Genomic DNA, 13,688 nt, shown 5'->3' on the forward strand with positions numbered 1-13,688 from the left:
AAGTTGTCCTATCTCAGGAGATACATGCTTGCTTTTAGTGTGGAAAGGCTGAATGAGCCTGGGCATTCAACAAGATTAAGACTGAATAAATGACGATTTTCCAGCAGTTGGAAGAGCACACTTTGGTCACTACAAGACGACAACATGATGTTCATGGCCACAATCAAAAACAGGATGTGGGTGACAGGCGGGCTCCGTGGGGTTGCTGCAGTGGCATCAAGAACAATGGTGCCTCAGCCTTCTGAGGGGAGGAAGGAGCTCACAGGCAAGCCAAATAGCTCAGAGAGCAAAACAAAGGAGAAAGTTCTTTTAAAATGGCATATCTCCTAGCGTGGAGCAGTCTGAAAGGATCCCCGCTCAGCCTCACAGGAGTCATGAGCATAGGAGGGTGAGCATACAGGAAATGAGGTGTGGTGGCACTGGTTCAAGGGCTGGGGCTCCAACCAATGTGTGCAGAAGTGCTCTGGACCTTCAGCAGAGGAGGTATGCTCACTGATCATGGATGGGGTCATTGAAGGGTTTGCTTGATTTCCTAACAGCCAAGGGATTACCTTTTCCCTTCTTATCCCTGTGGATATAAGGGTGTGAGTTTACTGCTGAAAGCAGTGTGGCTGCTCTAAAGAATTCAATTCCTTCGTAAACTTAAAACTTCAATTAATTTGCTGAATGCTACTGAGCCTGACCCTGTAAGGGTTCTTAACTGCTTAACCTGGTCTTGCCCAGATCTAGCCAGCCTTGCCCTTTTTATATGACCTTTGCAATATCTCTTTCCTTTTTTCTCCCCCGGGCTCTCTTGGCCTGAATTTCTACTGTGGAAGTTTTTTTCCACAAAACCATGAAGCACATTGTGGCTTCTGTTGGAAGCATTTCAAATCCAGAGGAAAATTATCCTGGCTTGAAGGCTGTACTATCCTGCAAAAACTCTCCCCCCACGCATTAAAGGTCCAGCCCTGGAAGCTGCTGAAACATGTGAGGAGTTGCTGTGTTTCCCTGTCTGAGCCATATTTCTGCATGTCCTGGGTTTTGTTCCTTTTCAGTTGTGCTCAGAGCAGGTGGCTATCCCTTCAGCGACCACTTTTCCACATGCCTCTTAGGGCTGTGTTTCTGCCTTCCCACACGCGGTTCTGCTCTGCTGATTTCTGCTTTTGCACCTCACATTTCCTTTCTCGTGCAGCTGGTTTAGAAGTTTTCATGCATAGCAGCTGTTTGTACCCAGCTATTGTAGCATTGAAAAGAAGATCACAGCATGTAGTTATTGCAGGTGACTGAGTTTGTCCTTCCTGCCACTTATACATATATAAACCCAAGAATTTATTGCTATGCTCTCAGCACAGAGCTGCTGCTTGTTACTGCTGTCTGCGTAGAGCTATGGTTGTGCTACACACAGATAAGCAAAAGTAAATCAAACTCACCATAGGCACCTGGTCAGCCGCAGAAATCACCGTCACAGTGAGAACAAGCCAGTGAAACCCAGGCAGAGCCCATCCAACAAGCCCCAGTGCTGAGGCCTTGCAAAACTGATGCAAAGCAGATGGCCCGTGACAGAGGATGGCAATGCCACACTGCTGCCATTGGCCATGCTGGTCTGCACAGACAAGAGATGCACCGGTGGCACCTGTGGGCTGGAGCCAAGAGCTTCTCCAGTGCAGATAGAAGTGTCGGGGAGAGCGGAGGGCTGGGATGTTCAGGCAATGCTCTGCTTGGGGAAAGGTCCGCAGCCTGAATTGGTTCTGTGAAGTTTGGCTCTTTTCAGTACAGGCTTCTGCTTTTTCAAAAGCTTGGAGGCAGAAATGACACCACCTCAGGTTTGTGCAAATTGAATGTTTTCATAGCCCTGAGAGCTGGCTTTGCCCAGCTTTGACTATAAATAGCTGCCTGTGGTGGGAAGAACCCACAGCTACTTTTTCCTTTTTCCGAGTCCAGCTGTATTTTTAAGCAGGAACTCTGCCTGCTTAAAAACACTGCTGGGGATGCTGCGGCCTCCAAGCGGCGTCCATGATCTCAGTCACTGAGATGACCTGGGGGTGACAGGTGACCCTGAGCTCCTGGGGGCAGACAGAGGAGAACAACCTGCATTGGCAAACGCCTTCCATCAGGCAGGAGCTGCTCTCCCCTCACCATAAATCCCTTCGGGCTGCTTGCGCAGTGTTTGCCAGGAAGAAAGCAGCAGCTGCCTATTTTTAACACTCTCAAAACTTGAATTACTCTGCCTGTGCCCATTGTTTGTAACTAGCGTACCCTTGTTGCATCACTCTGGCATGTATTCCTGTTTTTCAGAGGAAACATGCTGCTCCTTCTGCAACTCCCCTCTGAAGCCAAGCATGGCCAGTGGGAGCAGCGGGAAAGCAGGAGCATGTGTGAGGGCTGGCTAGTGCCTGACACAGCTCCAGCAGGGGAACACCCCTGCTTCTGCCTTTCCTTTCATTCCTCTGCTGGATGAAAAGTTAAATCCTGAAACTCGCTATAGAAGGGAAATGCCAAGGTATGTTTCTCTTTTCATAAACATAAGGTATTTATCTTGCTGACAAAATGGAAATGCTTGATTGCGTTTTGTTGACACGATTCACAGGAGTTTTTCTCAGGGGGGGTTCAAGTGAAATGCAATCCTTCCCGGCTGTGCTCCGCTGTGGGAACATTTGTCTCCGGTGCCACCACGCCTGTCATCTTGCCTTGGCTTTGGGTGGCACTGCATCTCCCATGGTGACCCCGGCTCATGTGGCTTCTGCTCTAGAGCTGCTCCAGTGACCACGTGTGGTGCATGTGCTCCCCAGGCAGCCATGCGTGTGCGTGAGATGCTCCTGGAAGCTTGGAGCAGAAACTGGGCAGCAGAGAGTTAATGACAGAGGAGACTGCAGAGCTCTGCAAACACCCTGCCATGGCGGCCTCTTCCTATTTTTGGCATGAATTGGAATTACTGGGGCTCAGCGATGATTTACCTCACCGACTCTCAAATCCCTGTTGTGCCTCAGAAATCCCAGGTGCTGTTTCTGAAATTTTAGTAAAGCATAGCTGGAACGGAAACTTCCTGCGCTAAAGGTCACACGGAAAATGATTTATAATAGATTCATGCAAATCGCGCTTCGACCACGAGGTGCTCATTTGGGAAAATGTGAGTTGTTGAGAATCGATTGTGTAACCAATAGATGGCACCAGGAAACACCTAAAATTGTTTCAACATCTTCCTGCAATCAAGAAGTCAGGCAGGCAGGTTCCTGGGGACATGAAGACAGGATCTGTCCCCATTCCCATGGGGGTTGATGTGGCTCCAAGGTTAGCAGGCTGCTTGCTTGCCAACCCTGGTGCCATGTTTTCAGCTTTGTGTGACTTCAAATTAGGAGCCTGGCTGGGAGGCTGTCCCATGCTCAAGCCAGGATTTGTTCTGGCTGCACCAATGCAGACACTGCCCCTTCACCCTGTGAGATGATCACATGCCCACTCAGCCCTTGAGATCATGGTGCAGCAGGGATGCTCCCAGGCATGCTAAGTCCCAGTCATGAAACCATTTTCAGTGGTGTTTCCACACTGGGGGAAACCCTGGGGACAGGACCTGTCAAATGAGAAATCATAGAATCATAGAATAGTTAGGGTTGGAAAGCACCTTAAGATCACCTAGTTCCAACCCCCCTGCTATGGGCAGGGACATCTCACACTAAACCATATCATCCAAGGCTCTGTCCAACCTGGCCTTGAACACTGCCAGGGATGGAGCATTCACAACCTCCCTGGGCAACCCATTCCAGTGCCTCACCACCCTCACAGTAAAGAATTTCTTCCTTATATCCAATCTAAACTTCCCCTGTTTAAGTTTTAACCCATTACCCCTTGTCCTGTCACTACAGTCACTAATGAAGAGTCCCTCCCCAGCATCCCTATAGGCCCCCTTCAGATACTGGAAGGCTGCTCTGAGGACCCCACGCAGCCTTCTCTTCTCCAGGCTGAACAGCCCCAACTTCCTCAGCCTGTCTTCATATGGGAGGTGCTCCAGTTCCCTGATCATCCTCGTGGCCCTCCTCTGGACTTGTTCCAGCAGTTCCATGTCCTTTTTATGCTGAGGACACCAGAATTGCACACAATACTCCAGGTGAGGTCTCACGAGAGCAGAGTAGAGGGGCAGGATCACCTCCTTCGACCTGCTGGTCATGCTAAATCACCTGCAGGGCCCCTTAGATTATGTCAGAGTTATAGAAACAGCTTGATAAGAAGAGAAGGTATTCTTCTTCTCCCCAGCCACCAGTCTGTGCTGGGTACCCAGTCTCTTCTGAAGGTACCTGCTGTTGCATGTTGTCAATTCACTCTCAATCCTCGTTATCTGTTTTCCTGGACACATTTTTTTCCAGCATACGATTGATTTTATAAAGCAATTACACCAAGCTCATTTTCATAACAATGATGAAAAGTTGTTGATTTCAGGATGCTAACTCACAGATGAACAAAACCAGTGGAAAGGTTTTGGGTTCATTTCTAATCAAGGTCAAAACTTGAGAAGTCCTAAAGCACAGAGATGTCAAAAATGTGGTTTTGTACCAACACAAAAAGTCATTCACAACAGGAGATTATACTCTTATGTAAACCTGGTTTTGGGCACAGAGTTGAGACAAGTTCAGCTGCGGTCAGAAAATGCCCCGGTGCTGCTTGGGCAGTCTTCCTACTTCACTTTGTGAAACGTCCCTGTATCACTCCTGCTAGCTTTAGGTCTGACTGATAATTACTGTGTAAGTGCTAATCTCATCCCTCGTCCCATTTATATTCCTCTAAAGAGAGTTTCTACTGCTGTTGCCAGAAGATGCTTCTGCAAAAGGGGGTTGTGTGGTGGATGTGGAAGGGGAAGCACAGCACTGACCTGCCTCGGCACTGGTGGAGCAGCAAGCATCTCATTGCCTGTCTGGCTTGGCCCTGGGGACCTGCCACCTCAGTTCTCATCTTGTCACAAAACATCACATGGGCTTGTGCTTTTGGTTCTCATCTTCTAGTTCTGTCCTTGAGGGCTGATCCCTTGAAGATGCATTTCACTGAGTATGTAATTGCAGCTGCTCAGCATCTGGCAGGACATGGCCCTGCCTGTAAACACGTGTGGTGGCAGAGGAGTGTGGTGTTGTGCCATATGCAGGGCATGTGTCCTTCCAACCAGCCGGTTTGTTCTCCAACAAGTGCAAAATGCTTTCATTGTCTGGCCAGCGGCACGGCAAGGTTTATCAGCACACAAACCCGATGGGGAATGCTAAGCGGGTTAGGTGGCAGCAGCTCTGTGGAAGGTGGTCACCCTCCAGGGATTAGAGGTCAGAACAATCGTCGTCCCTGTGACCAGGCGGAGACACAAAGGGCCATTGTGCCAAGAGTACAAAATCCCTGTTTATTACCGCAGGGCTGACATGCTGAAAGACCCGCTCTCCATGCCAGCACAAAAGCTTCCTTGCCTCAGATTGTTTGTTTATGTAAATTAAAATGGTGCATTTAATTATGCAATGGGACGAGCCTCAGCAACAAGTGAGGTGCTGATTGGATTGCCCCGTGGCCAGAGCCCACTGGCAAGTCCTTGGCACATCTGATGGTGTGACCGTGGACCCTGCTCTGCTGCAGCACCCACAGGAGAGAAGACAGACGTTGACCATTTGCACAGGGGAGCAAAATCCCTGTGGAGAAGGGGTGAACAGTATCGCTCCCCACCCCGGGGCGCAGGACCGGGGCCCCCGGAAGTGCACGGCCCCGGTCTGCTGGCACGCCACAGCCCTAAGCATGACAGAAGAAGTCCCATCAGCATCTGGCATGCCCGAGTGCAACGGGAGTGTAACCCTGGAGAAAGGCCCACTCCAGGTCATTGGTGAAATAGCAAAATCTGTTGGAATGGTCCCTTGCACAAATGCAGAAATGAGCCCTGATGATGCTCCACCTGCAGAAGAAAACCAGGGGGAAAATAGAAACTCGCTGGCAGAGGACACAGTTCATGGGGATTTTGATGAAGAGAAGCAATGCAAAGGTAAGGTACAAGGCTGCCTTTCTCTAAGTGCTTGGAAAGAAAAGCTCTATTTTATGTATAGTCTTATGAATAATGATACGCACTATGTGTGTGAGTCAAAGTTCCTAACCTATGGTAGTTGTTAATGATGAATCAGAATGATTCAAAGTTAGGGACAAATTTGAGCTAGCAGTTATACAGGATGCAATGAAAAGCATGTAACTACAGAAACAAGCAATTTTTTAATCTGCTCTGAAAAACTGCTGCCAATCTGCAACCATTAAAACCTAATTATTCTCACTAACCGCTCCATCAGTCCATTTCTTGTGCTTTGTATTTCCTAAAGAAAAGCGAGTGGAAAACGATGGGACAGTACAGCAGGGATCAGCTGATATCCAGGACACGGGGACTGATGGCCAGGAATCAGAGGAAGGTAATGGAAAAAGCTGTGGGACAGAGGTTTTCCCATAGCATAACAATGAGTGCCCGTCAGAGACAATCACATACAGGTGGTTCTTGGTTTTGTTTCATTCAGTCAGACCCTTATGTCCTGGAGAGCAGTGACTCATTTCTCATCCGCAGAGTTGCTGTACTTTAAGAACACGTTGGGTATCTTTTTCTTCCTGGGGTTTGCATGTGTTTCCTTGACTATAGGATATTGAAACAAAGTGGGGTCATCAGCCAGGAGGTCTCCCAACAGCCTTGTGAGGTTGGGAGATGCTTTATCTTCTGCTTTGGGAAGGGGAATTCAGAGGATAACCTCAGGAGGCTGTCAGTCAAAAATATGTGGCCAAAACCCAACCACATTCCTGCCTGATTCACCAAATGTCTAAATCCCCCTGACACCCAAGCATCTAGCAGAAAATTCCTCTCTTAAACATCAACTCCTGGGTCCCTCTCTATTCATTCCTAGGTGAAAACGGTAAAAATCAGTTGGAGCCAAGTCTGGATCTCACACCTGCCTCCTGCAGTGAGTGGGGAGGCAGGGGGCACTTGTTCCCCACACCCTGTTACAACTTAAAATGTATTGCATATAAATATATACGTAGATAAATCTGTTCAATTAGACCATGCAAAATGCAGCCACTCCTCCAGAAAGGAGGAGTATTTTATTGAGTGTTATTAAAAGAAAGCTACATCTCTCTCTAGGTGGGCTTTCAGCATTGCTGTCCTTCCATGTTTCCTATGTCTTGCTGGTTTTGGCAGTGTGAGATGAGGGGATAACAGTGAGATACTGATAACAGTGGTCTCCCCACCCTGCAGACCCAGCCATAGCTGGGGGCAGAGGGCTGGTGGCTCTATCCCACTCCCCAGCACCCAGCCATGCTGGATCTCTCTTGTCATTTACACATCTACCTGGCTGCAGTAAATTGGTATTTTCTGTATGTCAGCTGCCACATAAATATGAAGCCCCTCCTTGGAGAAGAGGAGATTAACAACTCAGGGCAGCTGTTGCAGTCCTGGCAAAGCTACTGTTATTGAATGTGGCTCTAAAAGATGTATGGGCCATGCCCTGTAAACAGAAACTTTGATTAAGAAAAGGAAAAAATAGGAACATTTGTCATGGGTACAATAATATTTTATAGCAACTGTGAGGAGGTGAATCATGATGGAGGCTTTCCCACTTAGAGCTGACATCCATATTCCAGCTGTGTTGCTTTATGAGAGCACAATAAAACCTATTAAGCACAGCCCTCCCCCCCTGCACCTTTTCCCTCCCCAGCCACAAGCACTTTATCTCTAAATTGCAGGCAGCTTTTTAGTACCTAACCAATTTAGTCTAATTAATACTCAGGACCCCACAGGCAAAATGTTGAATAGACCATTTGTTGTGACACTAAAGCATCATTTAACACAAAGACAAATGCCAAACAGGACAAATACGAAATAGCCATCTCAGCCTGGTGGGCCACCTCGGAAGGAAGGACTATCCCAGGAGGGCTGTTCTGGGGTCCTGCTTCATCATGGGCATAGCTGGGCATTGGGTGCAGAGCAGCCTCTTTCTTTTCCTTTTTCCCTTTTCCCTTTTCCCATCTCTGTATTTCATTTTTCCTTTTCCCTTTTTGCTTTCCCCCTTTTTTTTCCCCTTTCCCTTTCCTTTTCTGTTTCCATTTTCCTTTTCCCTTTCGCTTTTCCACCATATCAGTCAGACCCAGCACTGAGCACTGTAGGAAGATGGGACCCTTGGTCCCATGGTGGGTTCTGCAGGGAAGGGGCAGCAACTCCAGAACAGGGAGTTTGTCTAATTGAGCCCAGCGCCTGCCCAAGGCACTTACCAGAGAGCTTTGGGAAAGTCGGAAGGAAGTTTGGAAGGGCACAGCAGCAGGGCCCTGCGTTGGGATGTTTACCAGCTGTGGATCCCACAGGGAGGAAGCAGATCTAGTGCATGCAGGGAGGCACAGTGCCTCTGGTCCTGGGGTTCAGGGGGGGATGCTATACTGCTCTTCCCTCTTCGAGGCTAGGCCATGGACTTCTCATCACCTCCCCCTTTAAAAGACAGTAGTGGGGAGAGCTCAGTGGGAAAGGTGGTAGAGATGGGCATTAAAAAATGCAAAGGCTGGTGGCCTTAAGGGATAAGTTTGGGAATGTACAATGCCTTTCTCAAGCATGTGCAAGCACCCGTGGTGAGGGGGTTCAGCTTGGAGATGTGGGGCACCACCAGGCAGTCTCTGGAAGATGGGTGCTTTGGTGGCAGGAGCTGGTAAGACACCAACTATGATGATATATCAAAAGCATGTAGGATGGGGGCATGAAGGCAATGCTGAGCCTGTCCTTACCAACACCCCCTCTGTGTTGCTGCAGGGCCAGGCAGCAAAGGGCTGCCTGCGGGCAGCAGGGAGCCAGTGATGGGGATGGCAGCCAGCACTGTCGTGGAGGCAGCAGAGACGCTCGCAGCCAGCACCGATGGGAGGGGAAATGCCACTGAGGAGGAGGAGGAGGAGGTGGAGGACGAGGAGGATGAGGAGGAGGAGGAGGACACTGAAGAGGATGAAGTTCAGGTGATCGAAATCAAGAAGGAGAACAGCAAGGCATCCCATCTAAAGCAGTATGACAGTGGCAAGGAGACATCTCCCCTGACCACCCCTGGCTGCAACTCCCCAGTGGAGAAACCGGGGGAGCAGCTCAGCCTGGGGAAAAAAAATGATATCTCCAGGCACAGCTATTCTAGGTACAACACAATCTCCTACCGGAGGATTAGAAAAGGAAACACCAAACAGCGAATTGATGAATTTGAATCCATGATGCACTTATAAACTGAAGTGGAGAATGCTTAACGAGCCGAGTGTTCACTCTGGTTTTGATTTTCTTGTTTGTTTCCCCCAAGGCATGTCTCTTCACACAGCATGAGGTCACTGCTCTTTTCCTTTTTGTATATGATTTCACAATACACTTAAAATTTAACATCTTTGCTTTGGCAGTGGGCAGAGGCATCCATAACACAGGAAAATAAATAATCAGTTTGCTAAATATAATACCATTTGATTTTAAGTTTATCCTCTTATTTTCTATCCAACTTTTGTAACCATATTCAAACAATAGAATGTCTTGAACTGGCTGGGGTTTCTCTAGCTGCCGACACACACGTGATCCATGCTGTCAGCTGTGCTGGTAATGAGTTGGCAGCAGCAGCTCACTGGCACTGGCCAGGGCAGGGTGAGTAATAAAAGAGACAACTGTTTGCAGCCCCAGCACACTCTGTTTTGCTGTCCGTCCATGCTGGTGTCTCACGGTGCACTGTCAGACACCTCTTGCTAGCAACCATCCATTCCTACCTTGTGCTGGTGGGATAGAGGGATATTTGCGTTCATGGGCAGATGCTGATGTGCAGGAATTACAAAAGATGAGAAGGCATCACAGCCCCTGTTCCCGCACTCCCATACCTAAGGCCTCCAGTGGGTAGCTGGATTCCTTATACAGCACTGTAGTCAGTACCAGATAGGATTGGTACTGTCTGCTGGCCCCTGCCTGCTGGGGTGAGAGTTGTCCATGTGGATGTGTTTAGACATGATGTTGCCCACCCACTGCAGCCCCCACCATGGCCACCACCAGCTCCTTCAGTGCTCCATTCTCGCTCGCCTGCTCTGGGTGCTAGCATGAAACCATGGGTGCAGCCAGCTGGAACAACAGCTGGCGATGAAGCAGCTCCTCTTCCCCACCGCCCTCCCTCCACGCTGCGGTGGCTCCCAGCCCCAGTGCCGTGGATCCCATCAGTGGTGGACAACTGTGGTGCCTGACCCCTCCTGCCTGGGGCAGAGGTGCCTTTGGGGAGGTGGTACTGGTGGCTGGTGCCATCCGCAGTGGCACAGCTGGGCTCTGGGACACCCTGGGGGGCAGTGGCTTGCACAGTGTGTATGCAGGGCATGGCACACGTCTGTGCATGCTTCACCTGGCAAAACTGACCGCCACCAGAAACCTGAACTTTCCCAATGCCACCAGTTCAGACTCTCTTACATGTCTTCTTGATTTCATGCTTAGTTTAGGTGCAAAATTTTAAAGACTTTTTTGTCGAAGCCAGGCAAGTTTTCTGCACTCATTGTTTCTGTGTCATCTGAACACAACATTTTTCCGTTTTTACAATTCTTGGTGTAACTGCAATAACATTGATGCAGTCTTTTTTAACTGTTTTACAGACAGATTTGTCTTGAGTTGGGACTAAGCTTTGCAAATGTCATCCCAGAAATCATCTGGGAAAGTTGAGAGCAGCTGACAAAGGGAGAGGAGGTAAGAATGAGGTTAGACACTGGCTTCAGCTGCAGTGGCCTTCTTCAGCCATAAGTGCTTTTGTAATGATTAGTTTTACGTCTCCAGCAGCACTGAATATCGTTTTGACTTTTCTTGTGCTACATAGAGGCAATTATTTATTGGCAATGTGAAAATAATAAATGGCAATTCTGTATTGTACAAACCAGACACAGCCCTCATTGTGCTATTCAGACTTGTTTATTCGCTCTTCGGGTTGTGGAAGTTCAGAGGTTTGCTTGTATGAACTTATACTGTGGGTTTGTTTGTGTGCTGACAGCTGCCCCCCATCGCTCCTCTTGCAGTGGCTCCTCTAAGAGCGACACATTTCTCTTGAAGACGCGGCCACTGCCTGGGCTGTCGCTGACTTGCCGAGGCTGTGGGTGCCAAAGAGCTGCTCTGAGCTGGCCAAGCTCAGCTTCAAGTACTGGCACAGTGGTTGAGGTGGGGCTAGTGGCCAGTACCTCCCTGCCATGCCATGAGGACTGATTTGCACTGCGGAATGTGAGTGACAAATTTGCTTTACTGCAATCCACAAGTGCAATAGGGAACAAAACAACAAAACCCCACAGCAAAATAAACATCAGAGCTAAAGTGCGCACCTTTGTTCGTTGCTGAGAAGCTGGTGTTTTAAAGGGATGATGTTCCAGCAAGGCCAGGGGCTGATGGGCAGGATCTGCCTGTGACCATCGGGATCGACAGCACATACAGGCGCTTGTGCCTGGCTCTGGAAAAGCTGCTGAGGCTGGATGGGTGGGATGTGAGGCCCTGGTTCGTGCTGATGACCCAGGTGCCTTTCAGCAGTGTGAGACACCAGGAAAAGCCATCTGCACCATAGCAAAAGGCACGGCCGCTGTAGTAGGTACTCTTCAAGGAGGGTGGAGAGATCAGCACTGGGGCTGAGAGAGGGAAAGCCGCAGAACAGGCAGACACCCAGAGGGATGGAAAGCCGGAGTTCAAATACTTCACACAATCCTCAGTGAGGAGAGTGGAAGGAGAGACAGTAGCATTTTGTTGCCCAGGCCTTTGCTGTCGTGATTCCCATCTCCTCCAGGGAATTGTCTGGATAAGCCGGACACCCTCCTGGTCCCTCACACGGCTGCACAGGCTGGCTGGGCCCCCTGCTTGCTTTAGCAACAGGTGGGTATTTTTTCTTTCTATCACACATCTGTCTGTAACAGTTTTAACATCTGGCTTATACCCTAGGTGACAGTTAAAACAGTTTCCAGACATTTTGGGCAAGTGCAGGGGTGAGATGCCTTGGTAAACTGATTGTGGGCTCGGGTTCCAGCAGAGTGTGAGGTCTTGCTGAAACTGTCAAGAAACTTGGACTAGTTTTTTACCTTGGAAAGCAGCATTTGATCAGCTGAGAACTGCAACTCCTTCATTTTGCTTTGCTCAGTAGCTTGAGTCCCGGGATGCTTTAGGGGCCTAAAGGCCTCTCCTGCAAACACTCCCCCTCCCACCTAACCCTCAGGGTGGGTGGGTGCAGTATGCTGATCAAGGGGTTACAGGCGTTTTGCGGTTCAGCCTGGCAGTAAGTTGGGCAGGAGGAAGATGCTTCATCTAATTTTTTCCCTTTTTTTAATCTTCTTTTTTTTCTACTTCTTTTAACAAACCAAATGGGGCCTCCAACCATGCCGCTTTGTTTCAGGGTACTTACGGACAGAAGCACAGCATGATATGCAGTGTCCCTCCCTGCCACAGCATTTGTTCTTGTTCAGAAAAGCTGTGTCTGTTTCCCATTGCCGACATGGGGGAGGACGGTGGTGCCTGTCCCCAGCATGAGTAGTGGTCCTTCCCACCCATGGTACCTTCCTCCTTCCCTCCATGGTCCCAAAGCCTCCTCATGCCCCCCGAGGTGTGATACACACCCAGGTGCCATCAGTGGAGATGGTAAAAGGAGCGGGCAGCTCACTGGGTAGAAGGAGACTCCTGTTGCCACATCCGCTGAGTGTGCTGGGAAAAATGCTCTTGTTTCTGGAAGACTAGGCTGACTGGTGCAATCTGAATGCTTCTTAATATTGTGTAGCAGCAGGGCCACTGCTCACTGCCAGCAGCCCCTAAGGCATGCTCCGGTCTTTAAGCAAAAGATACCAACATGGAAGTGAGCATCTACACAAACAGGGCATCAGAATGCAAGTGACAGGCCTGGCAATGGAATGTGACCATGACATATGACCATTTGGTGCCTACTTGGTGACAAATGATTGAATGTCAGCAAACAGAATTTGATGAAATTCATGCTCCTGATAAAAGATGACTGCACAAACAACATCTGTGTCATTTTTTCTGATGGTGACTGCAGGCTATCTGCACTAAAAGAGGGAGAAAATCAGGAAGACAGTTGGAATAGAAGCCAATAGGGAAAATCTGCTGGGCCAGTCAATATTTTGGCAGACTCAGCCTGTCAGATGCTGTCAGCATTAATCCACCATGTGAGAGGTAACATGAAAAATCAAAGGAAAGGTACAAGGGTTTTGTGAATGCAGGTGGAGCCTCAGCTGTGGTCAACAGCGGCATGAGAACCAAGTGCGATGCTCAGCCCCATGGATCCCCAGCGGTTTGTGCTCCTCACCCCAGCGCAGGACAGCAAGGCATAAGGAGAAGCATGAGCTTCTCCAGTGACCATCAATGTACCACAAGTATGTATCGATGTACAAGGATGTACCACATCCCTGTACATCCCTGTACCACATCTGTACAGGGAGCAGCCTCCCACAGCAGGAACTTCCTGATGGAAATGGGGAAGAAATCCAGTCAGGCACACATTAGCACTAGCCAGGGACACATCACTGTGCTGTCACAGCAGAATTTAGTCTCCTATCAAATCTGTCCCTTCAAAAACTGTATGCCTTTTGGGGATAAAAAGCTTCACAGTAAGAAAAAAACTGCCCTTAACAGTAAGTTCAGAGGGACTTCTGGTGTGCAGAGCCTGGCCATCCTGTGTGGCTCGGGCTGTGCAGCAGCTCATCCCACTGTATTAACCTCTGCA

General features: G+C 49.0%; 1 protein-coding gene across 1 annotated transcript; it reads left to right on the forward strand.

The window, feature by feature from the left end:
• Positions 1 to 4,098: 4,098 nt before the first annotated feature.
• ERMN (ermin) lies at positions 4,099 to 9,442 on the forward strand. Its single transcript, XM_065671201.1, has 3 exons — positions 4,099 to 5,974; positions 6,300 to 6,386; positions 8,756 to 9,442. The coding sequence occupies exons 1-3, from the start codon at positions 5,734 to 5,736 to the stop codon at positions 9,205 to 9,207; spliced, it is 780 nt and encodes a 259-aa protein (XP_065527273.1). The 5' UTR covers positions 4,099 to 5,733; the 3' UTR covers positions 9,208 to 9,442.
• The last annotated feature ends 4,246 nt before the right edge of the window (positions 9,443 to 13,688 follow it).

This window comes from Lathamus discolor, chromosome 3 (genome assembly GCF_037157495.1).
Source record: "Lathamus discolor isolate bLatDis1 chromosome 3, bLatDis1.hap1, whole genome shotgun sequence".
In the NCBI taxonomy this organism is placed as follows: Eukaryota; Metazoa; Chordata; class Aves; order Psittaciformes; family Psittacidae; genus Lathamus; species Lathamus discolor.